Consider the following 19,500-nt stretch of genomic DNA (forward strand, 5'->3'; position numbering starts at 1 on the left):
AGTAGGTATTTCTCTATAAGGTACAGACTATATAAACAGTTCCCGCCCTGTCAGGGGGCTGCAGGCAAGCCTAAGCAATCTGATTTGATTTCCCTTAGCGGTTCTAGTTTCTCAATATTGTACTTTTTAATAATTAAAAAAATGTAGAATTAACAAAATTGAGAGCTGAGTATATTGAATACCTTTACAGAGTCTGTACAGACTTTTCTAAAAGTGGATTTTTAATTCTTAAAGTGAATGACACAAAACTTGCAATACAAACATCTAAATACGTCACTTCTTAAGGTACAACACTAGTGGGGGGGTGTTTGTTCCAGAATTTAATAGTGATCAGTAAAGTATGTTTTGTCTGTGCATTAAAATACTTACTCATCGCTATTTTCTGCCGTTTCCAGCGCCGCTCCGGTCCTCTCCTGCATTATGTGACCACAGCTCTTAATTGCCAGCTTTATTGCTAGTTCCTTTCTGAATGTAAGTCAATAAGAGCCTCATTCCGAGATTCATAGACTTACATTGGGAAGGTGACTGTCGGTCCACACAGAAATGCTGCATGAGCTGGCAGGTTAAAACTGTGGCCACCTGATGCAGGAGAGCACTGGAGCAGCGCTGGAAACGGCACAAATCAGACATTAATGACAGCTAACAAATGCTGGAATAAAAAAAGTTGGTGTAGGACTTGGAGTTTAAATTGCTCAATAGCTATTGACTTAACACTCTTTGAGCTCCACAGCTATTTCTCCCTACTTCTCCATACATGGCATGCTTGGCCAGCCAAGGGTGCATGTCTTTTCAATGGGAATAGGGAAATAAGCAGGGACCAGACATGTCTGGCAGAGGCATATCTCTGCTGAGAACAAATAATTGGCATGTTGAAATCCAGCTGCCTAATCCTTCTTTGCCAAAATACCTGCTGTCAGGGTAAAGTCAGTACAAGTACAAACACATGGGATACTCTACTAGTTCCACTGAAATTGGTGACTTTGGCATATATCTTTACAAAGATGAGAGCTATGGCTTTTGTTTTGTCTACTTGTTAGAATAAAAAATTGTTGCTGGTTTTGGTCCCTTCTTTACTGGGATAGGGAGAAAAATGAATCACAGAAAAATTGATCACTTGTTTACCCCAAAGTGATGCTCCAACAGCAAAAAATAACATTTTGAAGGTCTGTACATATGTGTCTGGAAGTGCAGTGGGGAGAAACAATGCACTTACAGTATTTCGGCCTCCTCTGTATTCACTGACATGTATTGGAGCCAATGACCTGTCAATTAACCAGAGGAAAGTGGCACTAGGCAGTGAATACAGGGCAAGGCTGAGGAGCTGTAAGTGCATCGTCATGACCCAATGCACTTTAAGACACATACAGTAGGTACAGAACTTCAAAATGCAATTCCTCCCTGCTGGAGCATCGCTCCGTGGTCATTAAGAGATTAAATTATCTTTAAAAGGGCTACACAGACATATACATGGTTTGGGGGTATAGATGTTTCTGACAAGTTCCTTTTAGACAATGATTTCAATGCAATGGATTGTTGTATCATGAGTGTTGCATTTTTTTCTGCTGCATGTTTCTACATCAAAATACGCAACAGCAATCTGCTCTGCTTATGGCATTTGTTTTGTGTTGGCTTCATTTCTTTTTATGTCCCTTGCTTATAATTTATTCCAGATTAAACAAATATTAAAGATGCGCATAAAATATATCAAGTGGGAGAAAAGACATAGTTAGCACTTGGCTCTGTAGAATTAATAATACTGACAGATGAAAACTTCAGCCTCAAGCATTAAAAGGCATTTCCGAAGGGTCTGGAGAATATCCCGAGGGGAAAATATTTAGGCCATTCCACCAAAGATTTTCAGGAAATTCTCTAATTCAAACCATAAAAAACGCATTGCCGTGCAAATTCTACATGCTAAATTTGAACAGAGAATTGCTTGATTAACCGCTTAAGGACACACATATTTTGCATCTTCAATAGCACCCTGAATTTTTTTTTCTTCATTTTTTGTACTATTGTATTTCAGAAGCTAAAACATTTTTATTTTTTTGTTGAAATCAATCGAGGGCTATTTTGGTTGAGATATAATTTATTGATTCGATTTTTTTCAATATTTTTGGGGGATTGCAAACTAAAAAAAAACAAAACAAAACAACACAAAATAAATGCCATGCATATTTAATCTGCAGGTCAACAAAATAAAGGCGATACAAAAGTCAAAGAGCTTTTTTTTTTATATTTTGTTACTTTTGCACAATAACAAAAATATATTTGTGTGTTAATTTCGCAGTACGATGGGTTGAAAATGATTTAAAGGGAACCTGTTAGCAGGATTTACCCCTAGAAGGTATTAGGCACACTCTACCAGCCTCATAATACGATTTTTAATGAAACCTGTGTAATGCATAAATGCTACATGTACAGTGGCTTGCGAAAGTATTGATCCTCCTTGGCTTTTTACCTATTTTGTCACATTACAACTTGTGTTTAAATATTTTTGTAATCCGATTTGTGTGTGATGCATCAGCACTAAATAGTCTATGCTGGTGAAATGAAGTTAGAAAAATATAGGCCTAAATTAAATTGATGGGATCAAATAACTAAAAATTGGCATGTGCATATGTATTCACCCCCTAAAGTCAGTACTTTGTAGAGCCTCTTTTTTTCAGCAATTACAGTTGCAAGTAGCTTTGGATAAGTCTCTATGAGCTTTCCACACCTTGCCACTGGGATTTAAGCCCATTCCTCAAGGTAAAACTGCTCCAGCTCCTTCAAGTTTTATTGTTTTCTCTGGTGAACAGAAATCTTCAAGTCTGACCACAGATTCTCAATTGGATTAAGGTCTGTGCTTTGACTAGGCCACTCGACAACATTTGCACTTTTCCCCTTAAACCACTCAAGTGTTGCTTTAGCAGTGTGCTTTGGATCATTGTCTTGTTAGAAGGTGAACCTCTATCCCAGTCACAAATAATTGATGGACTGAAACAGGTTTTGCTCAAAAATATCCCTGTATTTCACACTATCCACCTTCCCCTTGAATTGGACCACTTTCCCTGTCCCTGCTGCTGAAAACCATCCCCCACAGCATGATGCTCCTACCGCACTTCACTGTGGGATGGTGTTCTTGGGGTGATGAGCTATGATCCTCCACACATTTGGGGAGTTTCCCACGTGTCTTTTGGCAAACTCAAAATGAGCCTTACAATTTTTGTGTCATATGTCAAAGCTTTTTTATGTCCACTCTTCCATAAAGGCAACCTCTTGGAGTGTATGGCTTATTGTGGTCGTATGGACAGACACTCCAATCTCTGCTTGGGAACTGTGCAGCTCCTTCAGGGTTATCTTTGTTGTCTGTGCCACCTGACTGATTGATGTCCTGCTTGCCTGGGTTGACAGTTTTGGTGGGCGCCCCTCTCTTGGCAGGTTTGCTGTGGTAACATGTTCTTTCCATTTGATATTGGATTTGATGGTGCTCCGGGGGATCATCAAAGATTGGAATATATTTTAGAACCCAACCCTAACTGTACTTCTCACCAACTTAGTCCCTGACTTGTTTGGAGATCTTCTTGGTTTTCATGGTATTGTTTGGATAGTGGTGCATCTTCCTTAATGGTGTTGCAGCCTCTGTGGCCTTTCAGAAAAGGTAAAGTGTATACACAGGCAGAACATGTGACACTTAGATTGCACACAGGTGGACTTCCTGTCACTAAGCATGTGACTTATGAAGGTAATTGGCCTGCACCAGAGATTTTAAGGGGCTTCATCGCAAAAGAGGTGAATACATATGCATATGTCAACTCTTCGTTATTTGATCCCAAAAATTTAATATATGCCTATATTTTTCTCACTTCACAAACTGATGCACCAGCTGATGCATCACACACAAATCGCATTATAAAAATATTTAAAAACAGGTTGTAACATAACAAAATATGTAAAAACCCAGGGAGTTAATACTTTAACAAGCCATTGTATATGCAGGTAGTAGACTAGTCATTGACTGCTGTTAATCATTACTATAGCATGCTGGGATCCTGCAGACAGCAGCGTGACTGACATCCCATAAAAATGGTATTAAGAGGTTGATAAAGTGCTACTAACATCTCCTAAGGGTAAATCCTACTGATATATTTCACATTCCTGTTAAAGGAAAGATTTATACTTCTCGATCCTTCTGAATCTACTTCTGTCTTTGCCACATAAAATGCATCAAAAACGACAAAAAAAGAATGCGTACAAGCAAACATTCTTCAAGAACATGCAGAGACAGACCAGTCAGCCACTGGCAGTGGGGGGAAGAGAAGCCACCCACCTGTTTGACTAGTCTCATATGCGGCTCGGTCCAAGGTGGCTTTTAAACTATAGGCTTATTTAATCAAAGCTTTCAAGCCAGAATTTTGGGGTTAAAGCTTAGAAAAACTGCAAAATGTAAGTGCAATTTAAAGCTGCACTTAAATTTTGAGACTTCTGGTATTTTCGCCCCAGTTTTTCTCAGCTTTGCCAAAATAGGTGGAGCTGAGGTGGGACAGGGGTATGGCGACTGCCGCATGTTAAATTCACAACAAGAAGCAGCATTCAATATATCACAAATCTTACTCTGCTGCTTTGGTACAATGTTGGGCTCCTTGCGGTTTGGTTCAGCATTTTAATATGGGATTTCCAAAACCAAGCTAAAGACTTTTACATGGAGTTATCACGAAAGAGAGCTCTACCAACCCATGAGTCCCACAATACTCTGGACCTACAGCTCAGCAAAGACGTAGTCCTGGGCAGACAAGGGGTTAGAACACTTAACAGTATAAAACATCTGCTTTACTATATCTTACTAACATATTAAGAAATAACTAAAGTGAACATGCCAGCCAATCTATGCTGCTCAAACCACGGCGAGTATCAGTCAGACACCTGAAGCAACAGTGAGAAGACAGGAGGAGACTGACACTGCACTTCAGCCTCATCTGCATTAATAACACAGGCTTGATGCTGGATAATAATTAATATTATAAAGTCAAATATCAGAGGATATTGAGATTCGTAAAAAGTCTTCTGGCACAAAACATCTCAGACGTTCCTGTTACCTTCATATTAGGAAAAAGGCTGTGTCAGATATTACCAGAAAGTTGGGTTATTATAGGTCATTCATTCTGACTTCATTTAGCATGGTAAAAGGTACAAATCTAAATGCTGATTCTGATCAGTGGGAATTGGAGCTAATGCAAAACAGCTGGAAAAAAATGGAAATGAGCTGTGCACAAGATACTAGTGCAATAGTCAGAGGAGTATCCACTGCTCCATATATTCCTGCTACACTACTTGAATCAAGAGGAAAATTGATATGCAATCACTTATGTGCTTGATGAAAGTCTGCAGAAAGAACAGGCAAGGGATTTTATTTAACCTGTGCTTCACCATGCCCTGGGAGTGGCAGAAGTGGTTGAAGAATCGTGCGTAGTACAAGTGCATCACTGCATGTTCCTTTCCTCCAATATATAGATCCACTGGCATCCAGAAGTCAGCTGAACATTTGTCAAATGGCCTGAAGGAAAAGGACGAAAAAAAGTTTTAAATATGTTTTGGAACATCTACATTGTGCAGTAAAGTTTCAGCAATCTGGCACATGATGGTCTGGAGAACATGATTATCTGGTACAGAATACAAATGGTGGCATTTTTAATTAGTAGAAAATACCAAAAAGTGTGGCACTTATTATTAAATTGCTTTAGTTAGCTAGACAGCATGAAATTAAGCAAGTTTACAATTGACTTGCTGTTTCTGTCTGCTGTGATTCTCATGATATAAGAGCTTTTATCTTACTCAGTGTGAAGCTTGCTTCCATGGAACACAGTCACTAGTGCCTGTCAGAGTATGTAAAGAATTTACATACCGGAGATGAGTTAACTCATTATATCCCATTTACCTCTCCCCAGTCCAGTGATTTCTATACATCAGTTAACTGCTCATCTCACTTCTCATCAGCTCCTGACAAACTCCCATTGAGAATTTTGCAAAACCACCAGCCATCTATATATTCATCTATATATATACATATATAGTGAAAACAGTGTAGAAGTCAGAATAAATCACTAATAGCTGAATGTGTAACAGCAGAACTTGTGCTAAGCGTTATAGTTGCACTAATACTACAGCTCTGCTTCTCACCATAACTTTCACTCAAGGAAGAGAGTCCGCCCTGCCAGAAACCAGGAAGAAATGAGACTTCATAGTTGTGACCTGCTAAAACCCCAACTTGAAAATAACCCTTTCACTTCCTCAAAAAATCCTGAAAGGTAGGTCGATAGTGGCTGATCTGTGTTTTCCTGTGATTAGTAAGGATACATTATTATTATTTATATGGCACCATTGATTCCATGGTGCTGTACATGAGAAGAGGTTATGTTGTGAACACTTGTGACCTGACTTCTGAGTTTGGGCTCCCTCTGGTGGTTGCTGCGGGTAATGGAGCTGGTCGGGTTGACAGAAGTCAATCACCTGAAGAGGTTGATTGGACGTCAGGTGTTACAGACTGGGAAGATTTAAGTCAGCAAGCTTCCCTCAGTTGTTGCTGGTGATTTGGTTTTCTTCTTGTGCATTTGGAAGTCCGCTTGCCCCCTGCTTGGTCCTGCATCGTTCAGATAAGTTATCTGTTTTCTGGAATCTTTTTGCATTTGATCCAGTTTTTGCCTTTCTCTGCTTTCTGCTTTGCTGTGTGGGTTCAGCATTATTCCCTGCTGGGACCAGTGCTGGACCCCGTTCCATATGTCACAGCTTATGTCAGTCTGTTCAGTATTGCTAGTCCCCTGTTACATCAGTATCTTTTCTTTTGCTTCCAGTTCACACCAGAATGCTGATCTAGTGGGGGAGAGGTCGTGTGGCCTCAGTATTTTTGCATATCAGACGTGTTGGATTTTTCTTAGGGTTTTTTGCGTGATTGCAGACAGTATCTTTCCTGTCCTGTTCTATCTAGACAGTTTGTGCCCCATCATTTGCTTACTCTATTTTCTGCCTGTGTTTGTGCCTCATCTTGTCTCACCGGCAATATATGTTTGGGGGCTATCTATTCCTTTGGGGTTCTACTCCGGGGCAGTTTAGAGCTTTTCCCTTTCTTGCTTTAGGCTTAGTTAACTCTTTGGCTGTGCCGAGGTGTCTAGGGCATCGTAGGTACGTCCCACGGCTAATTCTAGTTGTGTTGTTAGTTTAGGGGTCTGCAATCCGCTTAGTTACCAACCTTTCTGGTTTTCTGGTTGCCTAGCTTATTCCCCGGCTATCCTCCTCGGTGACCTAATCATAACAGAGTTACATACAAATTACAGATATCACTTACAGTAAACAAACTAACAATCACAGACCGATACAGAGGGGAGAGGACCCTGCCCTTGCGATCTTACATTCTACAGGATGGTGGGGAAGGAGACAGTAGGTTGGGGGGTTGCAGCAGCTCCAGTAGTGGTGAGGAGGCAGCGGGGTCATTGCAGGCTGTAAGCTTTCTTGAAGAGGTGGGTTTTCAGGTTCCGTCTGAAGCATCCGAATGTGTTTGATAGTCGGACGTGTCAAAATGTTCAAAATTGCCTAAGTGATGATAATTGCATGTAGCCTATTGCCTAATGAATTGGTTAGACTTCCGATAATAAAAGACAGCATTTCTTCTGCGCATGTGGGATTAGTAGAACGTGCATTTAAAGGAAATTCTTTCGATTTGGCATCTCAATATCTAAAAAAAATCTTGTGTCGACCACAATACCATAAGAGTCAAAAGTTACAAGACCTGCAGATGACTGAGCAGTTGTTTGATAAAAAAAACTCTACCCAAAAAAAGCAAATTCATAGTGATATATTTTGTAATAAGGATCTTTTAACAAAATAATCAAAGCTTCTGTTCTTAAAGGTGCCATGAAGGATCTGTTTCAAGTTAACCCAATAAATCTCAAACATATAATGAGGGCCAACAGTTTCTGGTATTTTTCACTCAAAAGTAAAGCTCTGTAGTTCTGTCTTGTGGCTGCTTTGACTAGAGAGATCCTCGTTTATTTCCATCTCATTCTATTCATGGAGGTCCCAAAGATAGTCATCCTTGCACACTTTACTATTTTCAGAACTTTTATAGAAATGAATGAAGAGAAGCACATGTATAACCATATTCACAACTGCCATGAAAAGGAACTCAGGGAACCCTTCTCTAATAAGTGTGGGTGAGACTGGCTTATTTCTGATGTTTATAGAAAAAATATCAAAGATGAGAAAACCCCTTTAACAATTAAAACCTAGGTGGATTTGGTACTTGGAGGGCTGAGAAACCATCAGAAATTGCTTAGGTGCGATGATAAAATGTACAGCAGCTTGTAGTCATGATGTTCTGGTTCTTATTTTCATTCTGCACTGGACTAGGGGTAAATGTGCAATTTATTGTCTTCTTTCTATAAGCCCGGCTATCTAGACAGCAAAAACTGTGTAATTACAACATGTAATTAGTGATACTAGTATTAAAATGCTTGAATTAGCAGATCAGTAAAAATGGATTGAGAACCATTAGCAAAGGCTGCAGCTAAAATGTAAAAACATATTCAGAGCATTTACCTATGCTTACTGCATACAGCAGTTTTTGCCTCAAAAAATGGATGATGGAGATATTTCACGCTTTTCAGTAATGTAGGTGTTGCAGTAAGAAGTTGGAAATATTGCCATTTTACACCTGGGAAACCAATTTAGGTTTAATCAACATGGAAACTTTTTCTAGAGAAACTGATTGAGATAAAGTATTTAGCGACAGCTGCAGTCTGCAATATTGTGTTCAATAGCATGTATTGCTGAGATCTGCCACTCCATAGGTAAAGTCAATCAGTTATGCTGCAAAAACTCTCTATATCACTTAACCCCTTTACCCCCAAGTGTGGTTTGCACGTTCATGACCGGGCCAATTTTTACAAGTCTGACCACGGTCCCTTTATGAGGTAATAACTCTGGAATGCTTCCATGGATCCCGGTGATTCTGACACTGTTTTCTCGTGACATATTGTACTTCATGATAGTGGGAAAATGTCTTTGATATGACTTGTGTTTATTTGTGAAAGAAATGGAAATTTGGTAAAAATTATGAAAATTTAGCAATTTTCCAACTGTGAATTTTTATGCCCTTAAAGGGAATCTGTCACCCTTTTTTTCGGCTTTCAGCTGCCAGGATAGACATCAGGGGCTTATCAACAGCATTCTGTAGTGCTGTAGATAAGCTTCCGAAGTAACCTGAAAGATAAGAAAAACACGTTATATTATACTCACCGGGGTGGGCGGTCCGGTCCGGTGGGCGTTGCGGTCCGGTCCGACGCCTCCCTTCTTCATGCGATGACATCCTCTTCTCCCGTCCTGTAATGGCTGCGGCGCAAGTGCACTGCTCTGCCCTGTTGAGGGCAGAGCAGAGTCCTGCAGTGCGCAGGCGTCGGGAGAGGTCCGGCGCCTGCGCACTGTAGAATTCTGCTCTGCCCTCAACAGGGCAGAGCAGTGCGCCTGCGCCGGAGCCATTACAGGACAGGAGAAGAGGATGTCATCGCATGAAGAAGGGAGGCGTCGGACCGGACCACAACGCCCACCGGACCGCAACGCCCACCGGACCGGACAGCCCACCTCGGTGAGTGTAATATAACGTGTTTTTCTTATCTTTCAGGTTACATCGGAGGCTTATCTACAGCACTACAGAATGCTGTAGATAAGCCCCCGATGTCTATGCCGGCAGCTGCAAGCCGAAAAAAAGGGTGACAGATTCCCTTTAAATCACAGAGATATGGCACACAAAATACTTAATAAGTAACATTTCCCACATGTCTACTTTACATCAGCACAATTTTGGAACCAAAATTTTTTTTTTGTTAGGAAGCTATAAGGGTTAAAAGATGACCAGCAATTTCTCATTTTTACAACACCATTTCACCATTTTTTTTAGGGACCACATCACATTTGAAGTCACTTTGAGGGGTCTATATGATAGAAAATACTCAAAAGTGACACCATTCTAAAAACTGCACCCCTCAAGGTGATCAAATCCACATTCAAAAAACTTATTAACCTTTCAGGTGCTTCACAGGAATTTTTGGAATGATTAAAAAAAATGAATATTTAACTTTTTTTCACAAAAACATTATTTCAGATCCAAATTGCTTTATTTTACCAAGGGTAACAGGAGAAATTTGACCCCAAAAGATGTACAATTTGTCCTGAGTACGCTGATATCCCATATATGCAGGAAAACCACTGTTTGGGCGCACGGCAGAGCTCGGAAGGGAAGGAGCGCCGTTTGACTTTACAATGCAAAAATTGGCTGGAATTGAGATCAGACGCCATGTCGCGTTTGGAGAGCCCCTGATGTGCCTAAACAGTGGAAACCCTCACAATTGACACAATTTTGGAAAATAGACCCTCTAAGGAACTTATCTAGAAATGTGTTGAGCACTTTGAACCCCCAGGTGCTTCACAGAAGATTATAATGTAGAGCCGTAAAAATGAAAAATCTTATTTTTTTCCACAAAAATGATCTTTTTCCCCCCAAATTTTTTTTTATTTTCCCAAGGGTAACAGGAGAAATTGGACACCAAAAGTTGTTGTGCAATTTGTTCTGAGTATGCTGATACCCCATATGTAGGGGTAAACCACTGTTAGGGTGCATGGCAGAGCTCAGAAGGGAAGGAGAACCGTTAGGCTTTGACTTTGGAGAGCACCTGATGTGCCTAAACAGTGGAAACCCCCCAATTCTAACGCCAACCCTAACCCCAACAGACCCCTAACCATAACCCTAATCCCAAACCTAATCCCAACCCTAACCCTAACCACAAATCTAACCCTAAACCTAATCCCAACCGTAATCCTAACCGTAATTTTAGCCCCAACCCTAACCCTAACTTTAGCCCCAACCCTAACCCTAATGGGAAAATGGAAATAAATACATTTTTTTAATTTTATCATTTTTCCCTAACTAAATGGGTGATAAAGGGGGTTTAATTTACTATTTATAGCGGGTTTTTATGTTTGGCAGATATCACACACTAAGGCTAAGTACACACTTGCATATAGCTGGTCTGCGTATGGCTGCGTACATCCTCTCTTAAGCTCCGACTACGCCTCACCTACTTCTGCATGCATCCTGCGCTGTCCTGCGTACCTATCTTTAACACTGGGTATGCAGGGACTTGCGTTGTATGTGGATGCATCTGCATGCGGCATTTTGACGTGCCTGCCTAACGCACAGTACGGGCACGTCAAAACGCCACATGCGGACGCATCCGCATACAACACATGTCCCTGTGTACCCAATGTTAAAGATGCATGCTGAAGTAGGCAGAGATTAAGGGAGGACGTTCGCAGCCATATGCAGACCAGCCATATGCATGTGTGAGCTTAGCCAAAGACGCTTTTTATTTCAAAAAGTAGTTTTTGCATCACCACATTTTGAGAGCTATAATTTTTCCATATTTTGGCCCACAGAGACATGTGAGGTCTTGTTTTTTTGCGGGACGAGTTGATGATTTTATTAGTACCATTTTTGGGCACATGACATTTTTTGATCGTTATTTATTCCGATTTTTGGGAGGCAGAATGAACAGAAACCAGCATTTGGGGGAGCGTTTACACCATTCTGCGTGTGGTAAAATTGATAAAGCAGTTTTATTCTTTGGGTCAGTACGATTACAGTGATACCTCATTTATAACATTTTTTATGTTTCGGCAGTTTTATACAATAAAAACTATTTTATAGAAAAAATAATATTTTTGCATCGCTTTATTCTGAGAGCTATAACGTTTATTTTTTTGCTGATGATGCTGTATGGCGGCTGTTTTTTTGCGGGACAAGATGACGTTGTCTAAATATATATAAACTTGGCACACACCAAAGGTTTCTGATGCAGAAAGGTGATTTTTAATTATACAACAGTACATACATACACAGACGTTTTGGTCTAGGACCTTCATCAATGTACGATATATTGTACTGTGAGATTCTTAGTGACTGGGCTAGCCAAGCCCAGTCACTAAGAATCTCACAGTACAATATATCGTACATTGATGAAGGTCCTAGACCGAAACGTCTGTGTATGTATGTACTGTTGTATAATTAAAAATCACCTTTCTGCATCAGAAACCTTTGGTGTGTGCCAAGTTTATATATATTTAGTTCACGGATTGGGATCCTACTTGGGCACCACCTACAATTCTCAGGGTTGTGCCAACGGTTTTGTTCTTAAGATGACGTTGTCAGCGGTTCCATGGTTATTTATATCCGCCTTTTTGATTGTGTGTTATTCCACTTTTTCTTCGGCAGTATGATGATAAAGCATCGTTTTTTTGCCCTTTTTTAATGGTGTTCACTAAAGGGGTTAACTAGTGGGACAGTTTTATAGATCAGGTTGTTACGGACACGGCGATACTAAATATGTATACTTTTATTGTTTCGATTTTTTTAATTCAAATATTGATTTAATGCTAGAATAAATATAGAATTTTTTTTTTTTTTTATATTTTTACAATTATAATTTTTTAAAATTTCAATCTATGTTTTACACTGTTCCCCACTATGGGACACTCATTTTGTGCAGGCTGATCGCTTATATGGCATGCAGATCTGTAAGCCATATAAGCGGTCAGAGCTGCACTCTGTGCACAATGACCTCAGAGACTTCCTGACATGCACTGCGCACGACAGGAAGTCTCTGAGCTCTAGTAACCCGGATGTCGTCATGAAGACATCGGGTTACCATGGGAGCGATCGGGACACCGCGTCATGCCGCAGGGTCTACGATCCAAAGGCAGAGGGGCTATCACAGCTGACAGCCACTCTGCCTGCTCCCAGAACGCTGCTTTGATCGCAGTGTTCCAGGGGTTAAAATACCGGGAGTGGTCCGTGACACCTGGCCGCGATCAGCAGCGCTCCCCCCGTGAGCACAGTTGATCTCGTATCCATATTTAAAAGTACATATTTCTAAGTACTCTGAATTAGACTAGAATTGGACTGGAATTGACTGTAAGGTAACGGACTATAACACCACAACAATGTTTCATCTTCTTTTTACTATCACCCCCATACTACTCTATTTCTCCCTAACTCCTGCAATCCCTCCACCCAGTAATGAACTAGTCATTTCCCCCTCCATCCTTCCCAGCCATCTCACCTCTTTGTCACAACTGTTCCTCCACATCCAATCCTTTTTCTCCAGACACACACAGCCACATCATGTCCTATCCTGCTCCCACCTTCTAATGCTCTGTTTACTACTCCTCATTGCTGGCGATGTATCCCCAAATTCTGGCCCTCCTCAACACATCCCCACACTCATTTCTAACATCCTGCCACGATCCTCTACACTTTTTTGCAACCATGACAACCTCATACCTATTCATCCAGCCCCCACTCCCCCGGTCCCCCTACCTGGAGCACTATGGAACGCACGCTCTGTCTGCAACAAGCTATCGTTTATCCATGACCTCTTTATCACCAACAAACTCTCCTTCCTTGCCATCACTGAAAACTGGCTCACTCCCTCTCACACAGCCTCTCCAGCTGCGCTTTCCTATGGCGGATTCCATCTCTCTCACACCCCTCGCCCCAGCAACAAACGTGGTTGAGGAGTTGGCTTGCTCCTCTCCGATACCTGCTCCTTTACCCCAATTCCTCTGCCACCCTCCGCTACTCTTCCCTCGTTCGAGGTGCACTCCGTCCGCATCTATTCCCACTCCAACTGGCTGTCATCTACCGCCCCCCAGAACTAGCCATCTCCACCTTTCTTGACCACTTCACCACCTGGCTACTCCATTTCCCTTCTGCTGACATCCCCACCATCATCATGGGCGACTTCAACATTCCCATTGACACTTCCACCCCAGCTGCCTCTAAACTTCTATCGCTCACGGCTTCCCTTGGCCTCACTCAATGGTCCTCTGCGGCCACTCACAAAGATGGTCACACACTGGACCTTATCTTCACCCGTCTCTGTTCCCTCACTAATCTCAATAACTCACCCCTTCCCCTGTCTGACCACAACCTACTGACATTCTCTTCCCTCTCCTCTCCTACTGCGCAACCCCTGCTCCATAAACTCGCTCACCCTCGCAAGAATCTCAAACACAGATGCTGCTGCCACTTTTTATAACACCACAATAACAGCAACACTTGATTCGGCTGCCCCCCTCACGCAGAGCAAAACTTGAACAATTAATAGGCAGCCCTGGCTGACCAGCCTGACCAAAGAACTGAGACGGGTTTCCAGGGCCGCTGAGTGGAGATGGAAGAAAACCCATTCTACTGAACACTTCAGTGCATACAAGCAGTCCCTTTCCAGCTTTAAGTCCACGCTTTCTGCCGCTAAACAAACTTACTTCGCATCTCTCATATCCTCCCTGTCTCACAACTCTAAACAACTCTTCAACACTTTCAATTCTCTACTCCGTCCCACAGCACCTCCTCCCCCTCCTCTCATTTCTGCTGAAGACTTTGCTTCCTTATTTAAGCAGAAGATCGACAAGATCAGACAAAACTTTGGCCCGCAGCCCCCAATGCCCCTCTTAGCCGCTCAGCCCTGTTCTGCAAAAGCCAGCTTCTCCACCATGACAGAAGATCAGCTCTCCACCCTTCTGTCAAGATCACACCTCACCACTTGTGCCCTCGACCCACTCCCGTCTCACCTCATCCCTAATGTGGCCACAGTCTTCATCCCATCTCTAACACACCTCTTCAACCTTTCACTTACAAATGGTGTCTTTCCCTCATCCTTCAAACATGCCTCAATCACGCCCATCCTCAAAAAGCCCTCCCTTAATCCATCCTCTGTGTCTAACTATCGCCCGATATCTCTTCTCCCTTACGCCTCAAAACTACTGGAACACCATGTATATCTTGAACTGTCCTCCCACCTCTCCTCCTGTTCCCTCTTTGACCAGTTACAATCTGGCTTCCGACCGCATCACTCAACTGAAACTGCCCTAACTAAAGTTACTAACGCCTTACTAACCGCCAAGAGCAAGCGACACTACTCTGTCCTCCTTCTCCTGGACCTGTCCTCTGCCTTCGACACCGTAGACCATTCCCTCCTGCTACAGACTCTCTCATCTCTTTGCATCACAGACTTGGCCCTATCCTAGATCTCATCATACCTAACAGACCGAACATTTAGTGTCTCCCTCTCACACACCACCTCCTCACCTCGCCCCCTGTCTGTTGGTGTTCCTCAAGGCTCTGTCCTAGGACCCCTACTATTCTCCATCTACACCTTTGGCTTGGGACAGCTCATAGAATCCTACAGTTTGCAGTATCACCTCTACATTATGCCGATGACACGCAGATCTACCTATCTGGACCCAACCTCGCCTCCTTACTGACTGAAATCCCACAATGTCTGTCTGCTATCTCAGCCTTCTTTTCTGCTCGCTTTCTCAAACTAAACATGGACAAAACAGAATTCATCATCTTTCCCCCATCTCACTCTACCCCTCCACCAGACCTATCCATCAATGCCAATGGCTGCTTTCTTTCCCCAGTCCCGCACGCTCGGTGCCTTGGGGTGATCCTCGACTCTGCGCTCTTTCAAACCACAAATCCAAGCCCTCGCCTCCTCCTGCCACCTCAAACTCAAAAATATTTCCCGGATCCGCTCATTCCTCAACCACGAAACCACAAAAACACTAGTGCATGCTCTTATCATCTCCCGCCTCGACTACTGCAACCTCCTACTCTCTGGCCTCCCCTCTAGCACTCTGGCTCCAGTCCATCCTACACTCTGCTGCCTGACTAATCCACCTGTCTCCCCGCTATTCCCCAGCCTCCCCCCTATGCAAGGCCCTTCAATGGCTTCCTATTGCCCAGAGGCTTCAATTCAAAACCCTAACCATGACATACAAAGCCATCCACAACCTGTCTCCTCCATACATCTGGGACATGGTCTCTAGGTACCTACCCGCACGCAACCTTCGATCATCTCAAGATCTCCTTCTCTACTTCCCCCTTATCTCTTCTTCCCACAACCGCATACAAGACTTCTCCCGTGCTTCTCCCATACTCTGGAACTCTCTGCCGCAACACATCAGACTCTCACCATCAAAGGAAACCTTCAAGAAGAACCTGAAGACCCACCTGTTCCGACAAGCCTACAGCCTGCAATGATCCTTGGTCTACTGAACCACCGTATGACCTGCTCTACCCTCTCCTACTGTATCCTCACCCATCCCTGTAGACTGTGAGCCCTCGCGGGCAGGGTCCCCTCTCCTTATGTACTTGTGTGTCCCTTGTCTTACACATGTTTATTATACTTGTCTATATTTCCCCTTTTCATATGTAAAGCCCCATGGAATAAATGGTGCTATAAATAATAATAATAATAATAATATACTATTCCGTCCACAGTCATTAAGGCCCAGGGCACATGGACGGAATAGTACGTCCAAGGTCACAAAGGGGTTAAAGAGGGTCTACTACCAATTTGGGGATGCTCTTTTTATTTAAAAGATAACCGATTATAAATTTTATTTCACATTGTTGTTGAACATTTAATGAGGGATCAGTCCTGGCACATAAAGAAGCAAATTACTCTGGTAACATATATTACAACGTTTCTTATTTTCACGTGTACTATTGACTTCTTTAACAATAAGAATTTAAATGAAGGCGTTGTCCACCACTCTGACAACCCTTTCTCAATTATTGTGCTGGCACTTTCTGGGGGGTACGTGTGACAACAGTTACTTTATTGACTTACTGTAACTTACTTGTAGTTACTGTAACTATAATGCTATGTCTGTACCATAAATTAAAAGCATAACTAGAAAAACAAGTACAAAAAAACACTCCTTTCAATAAGATGACAACAAACATACCTTTCAGAGTTTTGAGGATCTGAATATCTCAAATAATACCAAGCAGAGTCAACAAAGGTGTCCATTGTATCTGTCTCTCTCACGGCTGCTCCAGCGCACCTAAAAAACAGGTCGATATATAATTTAGTGTACTATTAATGGATTGTTACAGTATTCTTGATTCAGCTCTTTCCACGCATTGCAGTTGTTTTCACCTCCATTACAATGAGAACAGCCTGACGCTTGACCTCTGGTTCTCAGAAAGGTATGTGACCACCACAATCTCAGAGCTACCTGATGATCATCCATAAGGTCTCTGAGTTACTCACTCTTCCTCTTTGGAAGGGCTAAGTTTAAAATGATTATTTTGTGTATTTTTTTTGGTTTGTTAGTATAGTCTAGTCCTACTTTATCTAACAAAAGTCTGTTCCACGCTTATAGTCTGTAATGCCATTCCTTAGAACTCAACCCACACATATGCATAAGGCTGGCCATGCACATTAGATGGTTGTACTCTCCCATACACAGGTGAACTCGCTTGGCTGAGTGCTCCCATGTCCTGTATGAGAAAGCTGCTGACTGACAAGTAGGCCAACACCTTATCACGGAGTACAATGTGATCTGCAGTTCGAAATCGGACATGTGCGATTGACATCTCTCTTGACCATCAGTTGGCCACTGTCCCCATACACATTAGAAAATGTTCGTTGGTTCACCTGACATTTGTCTCATTTGTATGGGGGCATTTATGAATTTACAATATTAGTATTTGTTGAGCATTTCTTAAGAATTAGAATTAGCCAAACTATGATAGCCTTCCAATCTCAGTGGTGAGTATTTGGCAATTAGAATATCAGATCTTTATCTTATTAAAAGGAATTATCTTGGGTGCATTGACCACAGTTCTGCCCTCATATTGTGTATTACCTTGGACATTTACAGTTTATCCAGTCTGAAACAGTTGATAAGGGAGATGATCCTTTCCCTGTGAAGGCTGACACAATGGGCAGGACAACTGGTAGGTCATCAGAAGGCACAGGGACAGTGCCACAGGATGAACAGTGGATAATGGGTATCGGAGTTCCCCAGTAACGCTGCCGTGATATCAGCCAATCCCTCAGTTTGGAACTGGTCAGGTGACCGCCAACCCCTTCTTCCTGAGCTTGCCTGGTTATGGCAGAGAAGGCATCATTTCTGGACAGTCCTGTAAACTAAATATTACAATAGATTCATAACTTAAAAGGTTTTTATGGTTAAAACAAGTTATCACCGATCCACAGTTGATGTTGTTGATCAGTGGCAGTACGACTGCTGGGACCTGCACCAATCAGCAGAACGAGGGAACTTTTACCCCTGTTAGAACACAGTTCTTTTTCCAGTGGCCCCAGAGAATGAATGGTGGGATGGTTGGGTCTCCAACCGGCCACATAATTTTGTAAAAGGGATTAAAGTTCTCTGCTGGGGATAAAAATTCCCTGATCTGCCGATCAGTTCTGGTCCCAGCGGTGGGCCAGCCACTGATCATAAAGCGTATGTTGTCTGTACAGATAGGACATAATTACAGCATTATTTAACCAGGCAGCTACACATACAATGTCCGTGAACTCTAGTCCTTAAAAAACTTACCGTAATACCACTCACAAAAAACCTCCGACAGCATGAAAACAACTATAACTTTGTCAATATTACTGATGACTGCCTACATCAGTTTTCCGAACTATACAGATTTTTTATTCAAAATGCTGCGGACATATATGCGTAATAGACACAATAATTGCAGTCCTGGGAAATTATTATATAGTTGGAAAATAAAGCCAAGTCAATGCATAACCTGGGAAGGCAGGTACAAGTGATACAAAGAAGGCTCAAAGGAACACAGTAAAGCAGCTCATTATGGCACAAGGCTGAAGGCACAGCAATGCTACAGAATAGACAGACAAGGGTTCATTATTCGCAATATGGAATTTCTAATTCTAAGATGAAACTTTCATTTACATACCTTTGTAGAGTTTGTCATCCTCTCGGTACCATCTTTAAATACCTCTGTAACCTTTGCATAGGGAATATTCAATATATCTGCCAACATGGCATCATCCAAATTTGTACTGGGAATTCCTGTAAATAAGAATGTCTGCGTTATGTACATGAGGAGAGAGATTGGTTAACAACCTACATGTTTTACATGAGAGCGATAGCGTGAGGTTACTATAAAGAATGTCACAGTGACAGATGTCTCCAGTATGGTACTTGTGCTACTCATGCAGTAAAGCAGATAGTCACCAATTACTCTATAGACACCTAATAACTGTAAACACTAAGAAACAAAGCAGACTTTATTCATTATACAGTCTGAGTTCATCACATTAACTTACCAATTTTACAGTCGAGATATCCCTCAAACTCCGATTTTGCGGAGATGAGAAGTGGGAGCTCCTGTTTGGTGAACAGATTCATAGCCGACACACGAGTGAGACAATCTGCGGTAACATATCAAAGAATCAACGCTGCACATCAGAAATGCCATTTCCCACACGTGAATATGGCCCCATCACAGGCAACATGGTTTATTCATTTAGTATTTTGCAACCATCCTTCTGGAACACACATGGATATGAGTATGCTTACTGCTAATATTAATGTAACAGCAATTACGCATATTAATCAGTGAGCGCGTACATGATC

At 42.0% G+C, this 19,500-nt stretch overlaps 1 protein-coding gene across 3 annotated transcripts in view; it reads right to left on the bottom strand.

Annotated features, from left to right (window-relative positions):
- The window catches only part of LARS2 (leucyl-tRNA synthetase 2, mitochondrial), a 537,549-nt gene that overhangs the window by 55,042 nt on the left and 463,007 nt on the right, over positions 1-19,500 (bottom strand). For all 3 annotated transcript variants that reach the window (XM_073550070.1, XM_073550069.1, XM_073550068.1), the window contains exons 10-14: positions 19,191-19,295; positions 18,818-18,933; positions 17,746-18,029; positions 16,840-16,938; positions 5,399-5,536 (exon numbers count right to left, since the gene is read on the bottom strand). In XM_073550070.1, coding sequence (XP_073406171.1) covers positions 5,399-5,536; positions 16,840-16,938; positions 17,746-18,029; positions 18,818-18,933; positions 19,191-19,295 — 742 coding nt within the window. The remainder of the gene's footprint in view (positions 1-5,398; positions 5,537-16,839; positions 16,939-17,745; positions 18,030-18,817; positions 18,934-19,190; positions 19,296-19,500) is intronic.

The sequence above is a fragment of the Dendrobates tinctorius genome, unplaced genomic scaffold (genome assembly GCF_039654945.1).
Source record: "Dendrobates tinctorius isolate UK_male_01 unplaced genomic scaffold, ASM3965494v1 ptg000162l, whole genome shotgun sequence".
NCBI lineage: Eukaryota > Metazoa > Chordata > Amphibia > Anura > Dendrobatidae > Dendrobates > Dendrobates tinctorius.